This window comes from Trichophyton benhamiae (genome assembly GCF_000151125.1).
Source record: "Trichophyton benhamiae CBS 112371 chromosome Unknown contix00378_25.r1.exp, whole genome shotgun sequence".
Taxonomy (NCBI): Eukaryota; Fungi; Ascomycota; class Eurotiomycetes; order Onygenales; family Arthrodermataceae; genus Trichophyton; species Trichophyton benhamiae.
The window spans coordinates 253294-268142 of NW_003315106.1; the positions used below are offsets into that span (position 1 = coordinate 253294).

Consider the following 14849-nt stretch of genomic DNA (forward strand, 5'->3'; position numbering starts at 1 on the left):
GACATACATGATGGCAATTGCGATGTGGTGTTTGATTTCCTAGTGTTATATTTTCCTTTGTTGAACCCCCTATTTTCTTTTATATGATAGACTTGGAAAATAGTTGAATGAGAAAATCATTATTCATAATTTATTATTCACAGTCGACACATTGTCTGAGATCACCCATTTCGTGTAACCTATTATGTATGACAGCCATTCAAGATTGATGGTTGGTGATACATCTCAATTCTAGTAGGATCTGGTAAAGACGAGAGAATCTTATATAGCTTGCCCCGATAAGCAATGATTGCCGTGGCCTTGAGATTGAATGAGGTCTTTCAGAGAGTACTAAAAAGTCATCCGAATAATGCGGCATGGTATAAAAGCACGCAGTAAGAGTAAGAATACAATAATGTAGTCCTTCCCAAAGGTAATTGTCTTGTTACTTGCAACTTCTTTTCAAATACCGCACTTTTATTTTGCACAAGCACAGATCCCCCTGCGGATCAGATCTCTAGTATACACAGACGGCATGTTCAACATCCCTACCTCAGGTACTAACTAGTCCGTCATTGTCGTATATACCCCAAACAGATTGAATCCCGGTTTCGATCAATAGAGCTGCACGGTTAAACCCGAAGCCCTTGCCCGCCCGGCCGACCGACCGTACCGACCTCTCTTCGGCCGGGAGGGAAGCTAAACCTTCCATAACCCAGAAAAGACGCAATCATGATATCAAGGGTCAGGTCTATGCAGGAGGAAACACTCGGGCCCTCTCGTGATCATTGCGTCAAGCTGCAGGCTGACATATCAATCGGCAATATATCTGGAGCTAGGTAGCCCCTGACACCGGCGGGCCCTTTCCATGGATGTGGGTAGGTTCTGAGTGGCGATCTCCGCCTTCCAGAAGCACGGCTACCTGCAGGCGAGCCCGTTTCGAATAAGCTGGTCTAGATCATCATGACCTTGATGGCGTTTGATCTTCAGATCCCGCCAGGATCTTTTGCATCAGGATTTCCCGGATGAATCATGGCAGTGCGGACCAACGCTGTCTCAGGTTGGTATTTAGCACGACTCCTATGAAACCACCGCCGCTTTTATTTTTGCAAAAATATACAAAAGATTCGGTGGCCCCTTGCGGAGAAAACCCTGAGTTTCCACTATTGTGGGACGTTTGGAATCACGGATTCATCAAGTGTAGCTTGTCACAGATAAATATTTTCATCCAAGATGGAAAGACACAGGAATGAAAAAAAGGAGCAGGGACCTTGGGGTATCTGTTAATGCATGCTTCATTAGTGTCTTGGATCAAAGATATCTGGCCATATTATCTAATAATTGGCCAGAGAGACCCGTCCCTCAAGCAGTGCTGGAAGCCTGCTTGATAGCTGAGGGTACGGAGTACTGTCGAGACAAATTTATTCCATCATTCTTTTAAGAAAGATATTGATGGTGTACTCATGTAAATGTCTGTATCAACAAGCCGACTAACCGTGATATGGAGTTTCAAACGGAAAAAAGGAGATTTGAGGCAGTAGAATTGCCCAGATAACCTGTATTACCTACGAACCGACATTGGTAAGTAATTCATATGTGAATGAAAGTTAAGGTTCTCCATGCGTACGGAGTACTTAACGTGATTGGTGGTGAATTGAACGGTACCTCCTAGTTACCCGGGTTTGCGGCTCGTACACGTAGGCAAAAACAAGTTCCTTTCCATTTCTATGATTCTAGAAGCAGGCTCTCTAAAGAACCACAGTGCTTTGAGACAAGAGGGAGGCACTGTAGACAAGGGGGTCATAATTAGGCATATAGACTACCTGATAGCAGTATATGAGGGGCGGTGCCGTATTTCAGCTTTGATTGACCATCAGTTGAACTCTGATCAGCTATGCCACGTGTGACAATAGGCTTAGTTGCTAATAGACAAGCTTGGAACTGGGTGTTACGGATGAGAGTAAAATCCTCCTATGGAGTATCGGAGCATCCGTTGGTTCAGTCAAATAAGTCGTAGTTGGATAAAAGTCTGCCATGTGTGAATGATAATAAAGCAAGCAAGTATAGAATATCACTGTCTTCCTCGGCTTCCGGGCTTTTGCTTTAAAAAAAAAATTCCCGTTGAAATAAGTATAGAGGGTATCTTCAGTGACCACACTTATTTTGGGACAGCCAGATCCGCTTTAGTCATGCAAAATGGCATTGCTAGTCTCCAAAAAGAGTGTTAATAGTGGTATATTTGTGATTCCATATTTTATCATATCTTGGGCGTAGATATCAGGCTTGGAGTGTATTTCTTCATGCCCACGTAGTTGTACCAGGTCTTTTTTAAAAAGAAAATCTTTAAGAATAACCAGAGCATCTGCTTTTCATCTTAGCTGCCAGGCAAAAGACCGAGAGCAATGTCTGTTAGTTCTCCTTTCGAAAGGCTGATATGTTGTAGAATGTCTGGAGTTGATGCCGCGGAAGTTGAAAAGTGACGTCGAAATAAAGGCGGGATGCAAACAAGACAAACACAGCTCGACCCGCGACTTTCAACCAAAAATTCTCAAAAGTTGATATCTCGACCAGACAGACAGCAGCAGAACAGACAACAGAGCGCAAGATGCTGTCCTCGCAGCTACATATACAGCGGATACCGCGGCTAATACGGCTTCGGCCTCCAAATACCATCGCTCGCTTCTCGAACCCGCGCCCGTTTACCAGCAATTCCCAGCTGCTTCTCATCACCACACCCGCAAACCGACCGCAGCTCCCCTTCCTCTACACCTCTTCAGCCGGACATCCTCTATTCACCGGCAGATCCCTGAATGTGGTGACCCTTGGCCGACATGTAACGCGCCTGATAAGTACCGAGCGGCGAAGGAAGATAACCAATGGCATCAAGATCGGTTTGACGGTTTACGCGATTATCCTGCTACTATACGTTGCGCAACAGGGACTCTACCAAGAAACTATAGAGCGGATGTTTCCTACGCCGCCTGAATGGTCGTGGAAAAGCAGATGGTATTTGCGAACAGCAAAGGCTCTGCAGTCTCCTGAGAAAATGGGACGGGTGGCCACCAGCTGGCCTGCAGTGGGAAGTTATTATAGAGAGCTGCTGCTCCGGCTGGAGGACCCTGAGATTGACGGAAAAGGATTGAAAGAGCAGATTGTCAATGCAGGGGAAGGAGAGGCCATTCTAATCGATGGAGTGGGCAGGGCAGGGTATGACATTGACGGGATGAGCGAGCCATGGAAGAAGGGCTACTTCGACTGTCTGATGGGAGCCGCTGAGACAGCCGAGAAACTCGATGGATGGCTAGAGGATACAGTGACACACATTGCTTCGCCCCCAGAATACGTTGTAGGCCCATCAAATCCACGGCCAAAGGAGGGACCTAAAGGTTCAATTGCTCCTCTTGAGGAGAACTGCGTACCGGCATACCAGAATCCATCAGTTTTTTATATGAAGATATTGACCACCAAGGGATTCCAAACCAACCAGAAGCTTGATGCTGCCCTGGCATATGCAGACTGGCTTGATTATAAGGGATTAAAGGACACTGCTGGGGAAGTCTACTGCTGGGCTATGGATATCGCCGTTGAAGGTCTCGGTGTCGACCCCCGGAAAGTTGTGGACATCAAGTCCGGCATCATAAAGGAGAGTGGAAACAAATACGTGACTGAGAATTTACTTCGAACCTCCAAGGCAATGGGAGTTCACCAAGTACGCGTGGGTGATTTATCATCAGCTCTGGCCGTTTTCCTCTCTGTGCTCAAATGCCGGCGAAGTGTGACGGCATCTGAAGACTCACTCCCGAAGGTCATCAGCCCAAAGCCGAATAAAGTAAAGACGAAAAAGGATGATATCCTGACCGCTATCACCTCGTTTATCTCCCCACCTCAATACCCCATTCCAATCCGGACAGGAAACGAGCCTCCCGTGCGTTCCCAGTCAACTGCTTGTGAAGAGGCAGGCTTGATGTTATACATCGGTGAGATTATCTACGCCTCTTCCTCCCGGGAAGCTGGCCTATCATGGACCCGGGATGCTGTTGATCAGGCCGAGATCGCCCTTCTTCAGTTCGACGAGAAACAAGATCAAAAACAGCTAGCAGCATCACCGAGTCACGGAATGCAGTATCAATCTACAGAAGAACAGTGCCAACACTGCCTCCGATCCGGCCTGAAGAACTGGAGGCAAATGATTCGCTCCCTCGTGGTCAAGGCTGAGAAGGAAGAGCTCCAGACCATGGACGAAGTGAACGACTACTGGTTCGGCCGTGGACCGAGGAAAGTGGCTGAAAAGCAAGCACAGCGTCGTCGATGGGAGGCGGAGGAGATGATACTGGATGACCGTGCAAAGAGAATCCAGCGTCTTATTGGGGACGATGGGCTTTCTGCTCTCACTTCTAGTGAGAGAATGTTCTTCGGTTGAACATGGAAATAAACGCGTGCATGCATGGTTGGCTTCTGTATGATATCATATCCTTTCTCGGAACAGTTTGGCGTTTTTTGGATGTATATACACACATATGAATGATCTTCTACAATGTTATTATTTAATGTTTGATGCATATACCTGTCAGGATTGTTCACACTGCTCCAGGGGTGTCTGTTACCCAAATCGGGGAAAGATACAGCGAGATGTTCCTTGTCATGACTCGGTCAGGATGGAATCAAGATCCCACAACCCCCTGTCGTTGCTGACTCGTATATATTTAGTTACGGGCGACAGGGTACGGGCACAGACGGAGATGAACATCACCGAGCACAAAAGGGAGATCATCTTTTGCAAGATGTTTAAGATGAACCACCCCTTGATGCACCAGCCGGGAAAGAGATATGTATCAAACCATCAGGAGACTTGTGGCAGTATACGAGCAATCCCTTGACAATGCCAAAAGCCTGTAGGGCTTCATCCCGGGGAATTTCCACATATGAAACGGACAAGAAATAGTGAAATAATGATGAGTCGTTAAATTAATATGTGAAGGAGTTGTACTTATGTATATGCATCTATACGGCGCAGTGGCTATATACATTTGGTATGATAGAGCATTATATGCAAGAAGCATAGAGAGAGGACCGTAAGCAAAGAAACCAGAAGTGAAAAGGAGGGGGTAGTCGATATCTAGAGCGTAAACAAGAGCAAGGAGATATATGTATAAAAGAATTATGAGCAGTAGAAGGGGCATATTGACAAAGAAGTAAATCGTGTCAAGAGAGATATACCGAAGGGATTTTTTTGGTATCTTTGGTCAGACAAGAGATGAGCCGATAAAAGGAATATATAAAAAAAGGACGAGAAAGCCGGAACCCAGCCCGCAAGTTCTTGAAATGCAGGCTTTATGATGCAAAAAAAATAGGAAAAGGGAAAAGCACAGCCATTATCTCGAAGGGCCGTTCGTTTTATGAATCGTCACCACTCTCACTCTTACCGCCAACAACAACTCCTTGGGCTCCCTTCTCGAAGAAGGTAATGGAAAGAGTGTCAAAGCTCAGAATGAATGTATCAGTACCATATTCAAGTTGCACCGGCCTGAAAGTGGGAAGGCCGTTCTCCAGTCCAGATGGTCGTCTGAGAGCATCCTGGATAGCGTTGTGAGCTGCATCCGCTGCGCTGAAAAGCTCGGTCTTCTCAAAGATGTAAAGGACTGCTATCCGAGCGAAGTCCAGCACGTTCTGGGATGGGTCGACCATCGTCGGCGGAGGGGTGGGAGTAGAGGTCGTTGAACTTGAAGTACTAGTAGAAGTAGGAGAGGAAGTGGAAGAAGACGATGAGCGGCGTGTAGTAGTTGAAGTTTGAGTAGGAGAGGATGTCCTGGTAGTGGTAGGCGATGGTGTCCTGGTCGGCCTGCGAGTAGGTGTTGTATGTATCGTAAAAGTCGTGGTTGGTATGAGATCCTGAGGGGCTCTGCCAGCTACATTGCCTTTTGCGGCACGGCGGCGACCCGGCAATGCATATTCAAGCATGGTTGCCTCGTTGGCAGGATCCTTGGGCATGGGCAGTCCTCTCCTTTGGCTTCTGCTATTGAAGGTAATCAAGGCATTTTCATTGGTACAAGAAACATCCTCAGTTTCAAAAAGATGTATGATCTTTGTAATATCAAGCGGTATTTCGAAGCTCGAGAGCGAGTTCTGGAGGATTCTTGGAATTGCGCTGCCAACAGTGGCATCATTGCGGAGATTGCGGTTATCCTTCAGCTCGGCGATAACGCAGTCGCGGTCAGTAAGAACGCCGCAGGTGTGGCCTCTGTAACCCTCGGGGCAGACGCAGCTGCAGGTGCCTGGAGTTCCGATGCTCATGCCTCCGTTCTTGCAAGGAGCCTGGAGCTCACAGCTGTTTTCGGGTGAGGGCGAATGGTTACGTGGTTTCCCAGCAACAGCGAGTGGAATGGTGATTATAGCAGCAAACAAGAGAACAAGTCCGATGCAGAAGACAATCAGAGCCGGCGCAGGCAAGCCACAGAACCGGCGTCTGGTCCGAGGAACGTCGACCTCATTATTCTTGCCCTTGGAGTCATCGCCAGGATGAGCAGAGTTGGTACGGGGAGTCTGGATGCCAGGTGGAGGGAATGAAGCCAGGATATCGGTGATCGAACCAGAATACCCACGGTCCTTGTTCTTAGCATCATTTGCGTTCGTCATTTCAAAGATGCCCGCTGGGCCCTTGCTGGCTGTCTTTCCACGGTCGAGGTTCGATGCCAACTTGGTGGCCCTGCGGATTAGATCTGGCAAGCTGGTCAAGCTGCTTCTGACCTCCGGCTCTTTCCCTTCGATGTTCAGCGCGGGAGGAGGTGCCAGGTCGCTAAACTGTGAAACCCTGCGCCCAGCCGAGCGTGAGCCACCTAGCTCAATGTCTCTGAACTCAGAGTCATTGGTAGGCTGCTTGTGTATTATGGGCACTTCATCGCCTTCTGGCTCCTCTTGATCATCAATCGACTCGACAGAAGAGTGAGAATTTGCGCGCAGCCGGCTTGGGCGCAGCTGGCCGCTAGGGTTGTGGAACGATGGCGGGATGTGGTGGTCAGGGATATTTGCACGCAGCGATGGGTTGATGGCTATGCCGATTGTGCCACTTGAGGTAACACTGCCGACTTCCGATGGAACACCAACAGACCGTTCGCTTATGGTACGGTTGTGCATCGATGGTGGATCGTTTTTGGTGATGTTGATCGTCCGCAGCTCGCCTTTGCCTTTCTTCCCGAGGCTGATCTGTCTCGCAAGGCTGGAGCTAGGTCTCGGGCCAGTTGGCAGCTCGACGCTGCCTTTGTTTCTGGTACGAAGAGCAGACTTAGCCTTGAGAGCCTGCGCCATCTCGTCTTCGTTGTAAGCTGACGACCCGCCATCTGTACCATGGACTGTTTCAGGCATCTCTTCGTACTTGAGATCGACAGTTTCATACGGGGCTGAACCCCAACTGGATGGAATCACTTTGCTTGACGCGAAGGATTTGACGTTTCTCTGTACAGGTGAAGGGAACTCTTCTGGAATTGGAGAGACAGTCGATCCAATTGGGTAGAAATTCCCTTGCGGGTCACGACGGCTTCCCTGGGATGGGTTGGAGTTGGAGCGTCGCGCAGGAGCCGGATGAGCAAGGAGCTGGCCATGGTGAGACCGGTCGTTGGAAGGAACTGGTAGAGCTGTGGTGTTGTAGTCTGAGCCATGAGAATACGATGGCTGCTGGGGCGAGGAAGTAGCACCGTGGTATGGGTTCGATGGAGGATAACGTCTGCCTCGGGAGTCGTTGAGAAAGGTATCGACAGCGCTAGGCTGGCGGGCAGCCCGCTGCAAGGCCGCCTGCGCTTGTGCTTGTGCCTCTGCCATTTCCTTAGCGTAGGGATTGGTATTCCGGCGCGGCCGGGTCATGGCTGCAGGGTCCTGTACAACAGAGCGTTTGGCTCCATGGCTCTGTTGACCGCCAGTAGTGACAGGCGGAGGCCGCCTCCCGTTGCTCGAGTGACTTCGCCCTGTCATCTCATGTTCTTCATCCATCTGCTGCTGGCGGGCCTTTTCTCTGGCTCGACGGACAGAGCCTTTGCTGTCAGCATTGTTAGCTCGGTTGTCATCAGCCATGGTCAATTGTTAGACCGCTGGCTATGGGTCAGCACAGCAATATACCGGGAGGGTTTCCTGTCCGTGGATAGAAAACAACGAAATAAAAGTCGGTCACGTCTTTAGATCGTAGTTATTTTTTTTTTGGAGCGGTGGGGGGTTATTGGATACCGGCCACAGGCCAGACAAACTATACCCTAGTCCCCAATGGAGAGGTAAGCAAAGTAATAATAAAACGCTGGATAGCGGCCGGGATACCAGCAAGATTGGCCCAGTGGTGAAGGAGCAAAGGAATAGGATTGCAAGTTGCCCTGCCAGCGCGAGTAGAGGAGCCAGTCAAAGCAATTCAACCACAGGTTGCTATGCGCGAACAAACACGCAGTCCCGAATCTCCGGAGGAGCCGCTGGCCCGTAACTGGAGAAGAGAGAGAAAGAAAGCTGAGCAGGTGAAGAAAAAAAAAAGAGGAGAAGAGAATTCTACCTCAAGCAGAGGACGAGGTGGTTAAGAAGAAGGAGGAAGGGAGAAAGAGAAGAGAGAAGAAGAACTCTTCTGAAGCAAGCGGTCGGTTTGAAGGGGAAAATGATTGACCATGACCATGTTAGCCATGTTAGCCGGCCTTTGCCTGGGGTACCTGGGCAAGTGTCCTAGGGCGTCTCAAGTCCCGTCAGGGCATGACATCGATATCATCGAGAAGGCCTAATTTGGTTCTGAAACAGCAGCCGACCAGGGCTGAGGAACGGGCAAGGACGGGGGATGCACCGCCGAATTCAACCCTCCCTCGGGCTGCATCCACTCGATCCATCCAACATCCAACCCTCTGCACCCATGTTTAAGCCGCGGCACCACGCGGTAAGGGAGGAGAAGGTGGGTGTAACGAATGTTCCAACCCGAAGTCGTCTGTGGATGGAATAATGAATGCGAGGATGCGAGATCGAAGCCGGTCCTGTCCTGTGTAAGTTCGGTTCCCGAGCTGCCATGGAAAAGAGCCCAAGGAAAAAGGAATATATATCAAATGGCAAAAATGCAAAAAGAAAGCAGGCAGAAGCAACAGCAGAAGACGAGGATGAGGACGATCTCCACTGCTTCGATGCCTCAAAGTTTGCTCGAATACGGACCAACGCCGACTCCACCGAAACAAGGATGCATACGGAGTATGTATCTTTTTCTGCAGACTTCCTGCGTCCAAGGGCAGGCAGTTGGAGGACTTAGTAGTATCACCCTGTACCGTGCTAGCCGGGGGAGGCTAGGTAAGTATGTGTGTTTAAATAGCAGCCGTCGAACGCATTTTGCAATCAGATCTGTCGATTCCTCATGAACTCGTCGAACAGCCGGAAGAACGAGACATGAACCATCCATGAACCCTGGCGGCCCTCTGGCTCGTCCTGGCCCTCCCAAGCTCGGCCTTATATTCTGGCGTGTAAGGTTATAATCCGGGGGGTCGGGTCGTTGCCAGGTAAACAACGAGGAGCTGCTGCCGTAGCGACGACGTTGGAGAACAGGGCGAGGGAGCCCGGAAAAAGGGGAGCTCCTCAACTCGAATATATTAATGACCAAAAAAACCGGAAATACCATCATCTCCGATGTATATTTGTCCTAGACAGTAACAGTAGCAGAGCTGTTACACGTCCCAAGGCCCCAACTATCAGCGCATTATACGCAGCTAAGCTCCCGTTGCCTAGGGAGCTGGATAGTGGATTAAGACACTAAAGGGCCGCCATCACCAGTTCTTTTTTCGTCTCTTCTCCTTTCTTCCTCTCTTTGAGGGACACCTTTTGAGTATATCTTCGATGGCAAACTCGTTCCATTCCTTTTTTCCTTTTCTCTCTTCTTCTTCTTCCCTTTCTTTCTCTTTCTTTGCTGTTTAGACCATCGTTTTGCCTGCTCTCGTTTTATTATTATTGCCGAATCTCCGCGAAACCACCAGAGAACCCATCTCCAAAAACGCTGTACACACGCACATTCATTCTTCGTTTCCGCTCTCATCATTTGTCTCCAGTCGTTGTTTCTTTTGCATATTTGCTGGTTGGGAAAAAAGCGAGTGTCTTGCTCCGGTAGCAGGCACGCCCCCAAAGGCTTCCCCCCCCCCCCCCCCCCCCGCCGGCCTATCCATCCTCAGTCCAGCGTCCAAAAGAAAAATAATCCTTTTGTTTGATACTTTTTTTTTTGTCTGTCCTCCATACATAGATACCGTCGTTAAAGCCGTTTCAGAGCCGTTCAGAAAAGCCGTCGGTCAAAAAGAAAACTGTTCATCCTTGGGGTCCGGAAGAGTCGGCCGTGGTGGTTTGTTGATATAACTAAATAAACCGAATGTACAAACCTCCCCTATATTCTGGGCCATCGAGAACATAGGCTTGGATTGAACCATTGGACGAAGAAGCATTATCCATGCACGAGCCAGCGATCCCGTCGATGTCCAGCAAACTTCAGACAGCTCCGAAGCGTACCCAGTCAACCATGAACGGTTCGCAGGCGGTCCACGGTAAAGGTACATTGTGAACCAAACTTCCCATCCCTTCCTGTCAAACCATGTCCACACGCCGGCTGTGCTTCACGGCCGAGATGGAGCCAACCAGGTCTCTCGTTCGTTGTGTTGTCCATGTGAAAGATATGTATGTATATGCAGCAGGCAGCTGACTGGTAGATATATCCACCGAGCAGAGCGCTGGGGGACCTGGTCGCATCCCAAGCGGGCTCGAAAGCAGATCCCCACGTTCGCACAGCGTACGCCGTCCTCGAGCCAGCGCGAGCCAGCATCGTCGGCCCTGAGACGGGTGTTTGAGCCGCCATCCACCGCTGCCGCTGCCGCTGCCGCTGCTACTGCCAGCTCGAAGCCGCCGCCGCTCCGCGAGAGCCAGCAGCAACGCCAGAACAAGTCGGCCTCTGCGCCGCGGCCTCGCACTGCCAGGGCTCCCATCCCGCATTTCCGTACCTATAGTCACACGCAGAGCAGCGCGGCGAAGTCGAAGGCGGCCGTGGCCCCGGAGCCAGAGGACGAGGATGCCCTGGCGATAGCGCGCATCCACGCCTGGCTGGACAAGGTCGACGACGAGCAGATTGCGGCCGAGGTGGAGGCAGAGCGACGAGCCAAAGCCCGCCGGGTCTGCGAAGAGCGGCCAGCAGAGCAGTCGGCCAGGGAGGCTGCAGCTGAAGCCGTCCAAAGTGCGCCTGGAGTTGGTGAAGTTGCGGTTGACGTCGAGGCCGACGTTGAAGTTCCGAGTAAGTCACGACATCACGACATCTACACTACAACTATACTACGACTACAACACTATATCTCTAAGTACATCCACGTTATATACTGTATAGAATGCTAACAGACGGCTAGAAACTCCCAAGGCTCCCAAGACGCCCAAGACGCCCACGAGAACCCGCCGCCTGGACCTGGATGCCGACGTCCCCCGTGTCGACGGCGGCTGGGGCGCCGCAAGCCCTGCGAGCATCGGCATGGCCTTCATGACGCCGCGGACGATTCCTCGCATCGAAGAAGACGACGCCGTCTGGGAGATGCTCAGCCCGAATGTGACGCCGTTCCGCAAGGGCAGAGGCCCGAAACGCACCCGCCGGCGCAGCTACTACGACGAAGACATCTGGCCGAGTGCCTACAACTCGCCGCGGTCTCTCGCTCAGCCAGTCCATTGAGACTGCTGCTCTACTCGCTACTGCTTTGATACCTGATACTCGATATCCCTAACATTCTTGCTCTGTTTCTTTTGTTCTGCATACCCGTTTGTTCGGCTCGTTTTTGGCATCGTTCTTTATACCAGCACTTGTTGCACTTTTGCATCTATCAAATTCCCCATTCTTTCTTGACCATTTCGTTACTCTTCTGCTTATTTGGCTTGCTATTCTTTTTATTACTCGGTTTTACCCCTTTGCATCAAACATAAAACACTCGCAAGCATTGATTGCTTGACGGTTAGGCATCTTTATATCCTCCCACCCCCATATGCCTTTTTATAATTCTAATGGCCCGCCAGCGCGGAGCTTCTTACCCCCAGCTTTGTTCTCCTTAGCTTGGATACTAGTTTTGTTAGACATAGAATTCCAGTCACCTGGTTAGACAAGATGTTGATTCATCGAGTGCTGAAGTCATCTACATAGATCCGCCTGTCACGGACGAAAGGGGGAAAATGTAAACAAACGCTCAGGCAACGATCTCTGACGTATCATTTGGCTATTTTATGCGGAGCAGCCCGTCGCAAACCTTCAACCTTGTGCTCGACCTCTCTCATCTCACTGACAACACCCGCTAGTGCTGGAATCGGGCCAGCCACAGCACCCACGAAAGCCTCCTGGGCGTTTCTCAGCGGAGGAGGCACCAGAATCCCGAACCAGTGCAGCGGGTTGGACATCTTACTCTTTGTCCTTGCCTCCTTTGTCTCCTCCGTCTCTGTGGGTGTCTGCGCATGGTCCTCGTCCTCGTCCTCGTCCTCGTCCACGTCCTCGCCTTCGTCTTCAGACGGCTTGTCTGTGCCTTCTTTGGCGTCTTTGTCTCTGCTAGAGTCGGGCTTCGTTTCGATAGTCACTGTCTTGAACGCGGGGGCGGGCTCGGCCAGGGACGCATGCAACCCGTCTGCGGGAGCGGTCATTGTAATTTCTCTAGTGCCGTCTTGTCAACCTTGATGTCTTCATCAAACAGACTGGCTTGTCTTCGTGTGGTCCAACATACACCTGTCTGGTTGCTTTCATCCGTTCGTCGTAGTAGTCTTCCCCATAGCGCCGGCCGGGAGGACATGCATGGTTCGCTCGAGCAAGAGAGAAAAAGCCCTAACCGGGTCAGTCGATACACTAGCCAGTAAAACCAAGCAAAGAAAATAGACCCCCTCGTACGCTTGCAAACTGCTTGCCTATGGCTTCCTGGAGCTTCTGCTGCTCGTCCAGCAGATGGAGGTATCGCTCCAGCAGCGCGTCAATCGTCTGGACGACCTCAGCTTCCGAGCCAGCCTCTCGGCCGTCAGCCGGAGTCGCGGGTGGTGTCGGCAGCGTCTCTTCCATCGTCCCCTATCCCACCGACAAACCCAGTCTTTCTTTCTCCGGTATCCGTATATCAGCAGTAACTTGACTGAATGTTGTTGTTTTTTCTGCGTCTTCCTCACTCTTCAACTCCATCTTCAACTTCGAGATCTTACGTAAGCACCAGCAACGCCCCCAAACTCGACGAGCTTCAACTTTTTCAACCTTTTTCTCGGCTTCAATCAAGAAGAAGACGTCTCTGGCAGCATCTCGGCTTTTTCAACTGCTCGCCGTCGCCCGGCCCTGTATATAGCGACTACCAGCTCGCCCTCAGCCAATCCAGCGACGACACTGCGCCCGCCGCTCGATACCCTCCCCCTTGTCGCTGCCGCTCTCGCCCAGCAACGCCGCGGACCAAGCTTATCTCCGATGCCCGTTTTGACTTCTTCCGTGTCTTCGTAAACGATTCTTCGTTCATGCGGCTCGGCGGGTTCTGCTGCTTCAAAAGATATTGCATCCGATAGCAAGTCGCAGTCAAAGAGGGAACACGATAGATACTGCTTGCCAGCGCCCGTCTTTGCTGTTGCTGTCGCTGCTTTCACCCCCCCCCGGAGCAGCCTTTCTTTGGCCGGGAGCTTTTCACCGCAGCAGGCAGACAGATACCAGGCCGCATCCAGGCCTTTCGACATCAAAACAGCTCTTGTAGACATATATTCAGCATGTCTGTACAGTCAGTGAGCAGCAACTCTGCCTTTCAGGCGCGATCACTCGTATGTTGGCTCATCCTGTGCCGTTATGCAACTATGTGACTCAGGTGCATATTGCTAACAAGAAGCCTTAAACTGTACAGTTCCGGTCTCTCCTCCGTCAAGCAAACCAATTCTCTGCCTACAACTTCCGGGAGTACGCACGAAGACGCACCGTCGATGCGTTCAGAGAGCACCAGCATGAGACCGAGGAGCGCAAGATACAAGAGTTGATGCAGAAGGGGTTGGCCAATCTGCAGATGATGAAGGTAGCTACCTACCTCTTTTTGCTGGCTTTCATTTAGTCTATCAAAGCACCGGAACACTGGCTAATGCTATATGCTTTACAGAGGCAAACAGTAATAAGCCAGTTCTACCAGCTCGACAGGCTAGTTGTAGAAGGACAGAAGACGGTACGTTGAAGACTTGGGGTCAATGTCTACCAGTTACAATTGAACTTAACATCCTCTAGGGCAAGGAAACCGGAGACCACGGCAGCATAGTCAGACAGAATGATTCCGGGTAGGTCGTTCTTGATAGCCGGATATCCATGCCGTTAGAGCTACTGCTGACTCCCTTCTCCCAGATCAAACTAGGTATCAATAGCTAGGGAAATTGACTAGGATTGTTACGGAGGCTTTCTCAGGGACGGATACTCTCTTTTACCCACTGGGGCATCATGTAGAATATAGATTTAATGCTGCGTCTCTGTCCGTTTCTTGCTTGTCTTTTCGTCTTCCGCTCTTTTCGGCCGCCCATGAAAATATTGTCTTAGTAAGCTGATGACTAAGCATTTCGACTTCATCGCAAACTTGACGCTGAAAACCGAATTTCCAGCTGCGAATCTCGGTCTTTTGGCAGAAGAACTCACCAGCGCAAGCGACAGAAGCAGGATGGGCCTTGTAAGTGTTCCCACACCCCTATAAACACACTGCGTTACCGTCCAGTTGTCCCGGTTACGGCGGTTTGGCGGGTGGCTGGCGGCAAAATCCCTGGCGCGTCAAGCCTGCATCGCGCAATCTGTATTTCATGCGCGCGCAATTCTATTATTCGCCATCTAGCAATGGATTGTTTGCTTGTCTTTATACTGATTATTATATAGAATCGATCATCTCGCCCCCATCGATCGG

General features: G+C 50.6%; 7 protein-coding genes across 7 annotated transcripts; 3 read left to right on the forward strand and 4 right to left on the reverse strand.

Moving 5' to 3' along the window:
• Positions 1-2584: 2584 nt before the first annotated feature.
• On the forward strand, positions 2585-4399 carry ARB_07279 (uncharacterized protein; the record flags this gene model as incomplete). The annotated part of the gene is made up of 1 exon (XM_003014671.1): positions 2585-4399. The coding sequence occupies one exon, from the start codon at positions 2585-2587 to the stop codon at positions 4397-4399; it is 1815 nt and encodes a 604-aa protein (XP_003014717.1).
• Positions 4400-5373: 974 nt separating this feature from the next.
• Positions 5374-8040, reverse strand: ARB_07280 (uncharacterized protein; the record flags this gene model as incomplete). The annotated part of the gene is made up of 1 exon (XM_003014672.1): positions 5374-8040. One exon carries the CDS (start codon positions 8038-8040, stop codon positions 5374-5376), a length of 2667 nt encoding a protein of 888 aa, XP_003014718.1.
• Positions 8041-8995: 955 nt separating this feature from the next.
• Positions 8996-9229, forward strand: ARB_07281 (uncharacterized protein; the record flags this gene model as incomplete). Its single annotated transcript, XM_003014673.1, has 1 exon — positions 8996-9229. One exon carries the CDS (start codon positions 8996-8998, stop codon positions 9227-9229), a length of 234 nt encoding a protein of 77 aa, XP_003014719.1.
• Positions 9230-9737: 508 nt separating this feature from the next.
• ARB_07282 (uncharacterized protein) lies at positions 9738-10003 on the reverse strand (the record flags this gene model as incomplete). The annotated part of the gene is made up of 2 exons (XM_003014674.1): positions 9738-9877; positions 9979-10003. 2 exons carry the CDS (start codon positions 10001-10003, stop codon positions 9738-9740), a joined length of 165 nt encoding a protein of 54 aa, XP_003014720.1.
• A 543-nt stretch (positions 10004-10546) lies between these two features.
• ARB_07283 (uncharacterized protein) lies at positions 10547-11659 on the forward strand (the record flags this gene model as incomplete). The annotated part of the gene is made up of 3 exons (XM_003014675.1): positions 10547-10629; positions 10662-11236; positions 11346-11659. The coding sequence occupies 3 exons, from the start codon at positions 10547-10549 to the stop codon at positions 11657-11659; spliced, it is 972 nt and encodes a 323-aa protein (XP_003014721.1).
• A 527-nt stretch (positions 11660-12186) lies between these two features.
• Positions 12187-12609, reverse strand: ARB_07284 (uncharacterized protein; the record flags this gene model as incomplete). Its single annotated transcript, XM_003014676.1, has 1 exon — positions 12187-12609. One exon carries the CDS (start codon positions 12607-12609, stop codon positions 12187-12189), a length of 423 nt encoding a protein of 140 aa, XP_003014722.1.
• A 199-nt stretch (positions 12610-12808) lies between these two features.
• ARB_07285 (uncharacterized protein) lies at positions 12809-13015 on the reverse strand (the record flags this gene model as incomplete). Its single annotated transcript, XM_003014677.1, has 1 exon — positions 12809-13015. The coding sequence occupies one exon, from the start codon at positions 13013-13015 to the stop codon at positions 12809-12811; it is 207 nt and encodes a 68-aa protein (XP_003014723.1).
• Positions 13016-14849: the final 1834 nt, after the last annotated feature.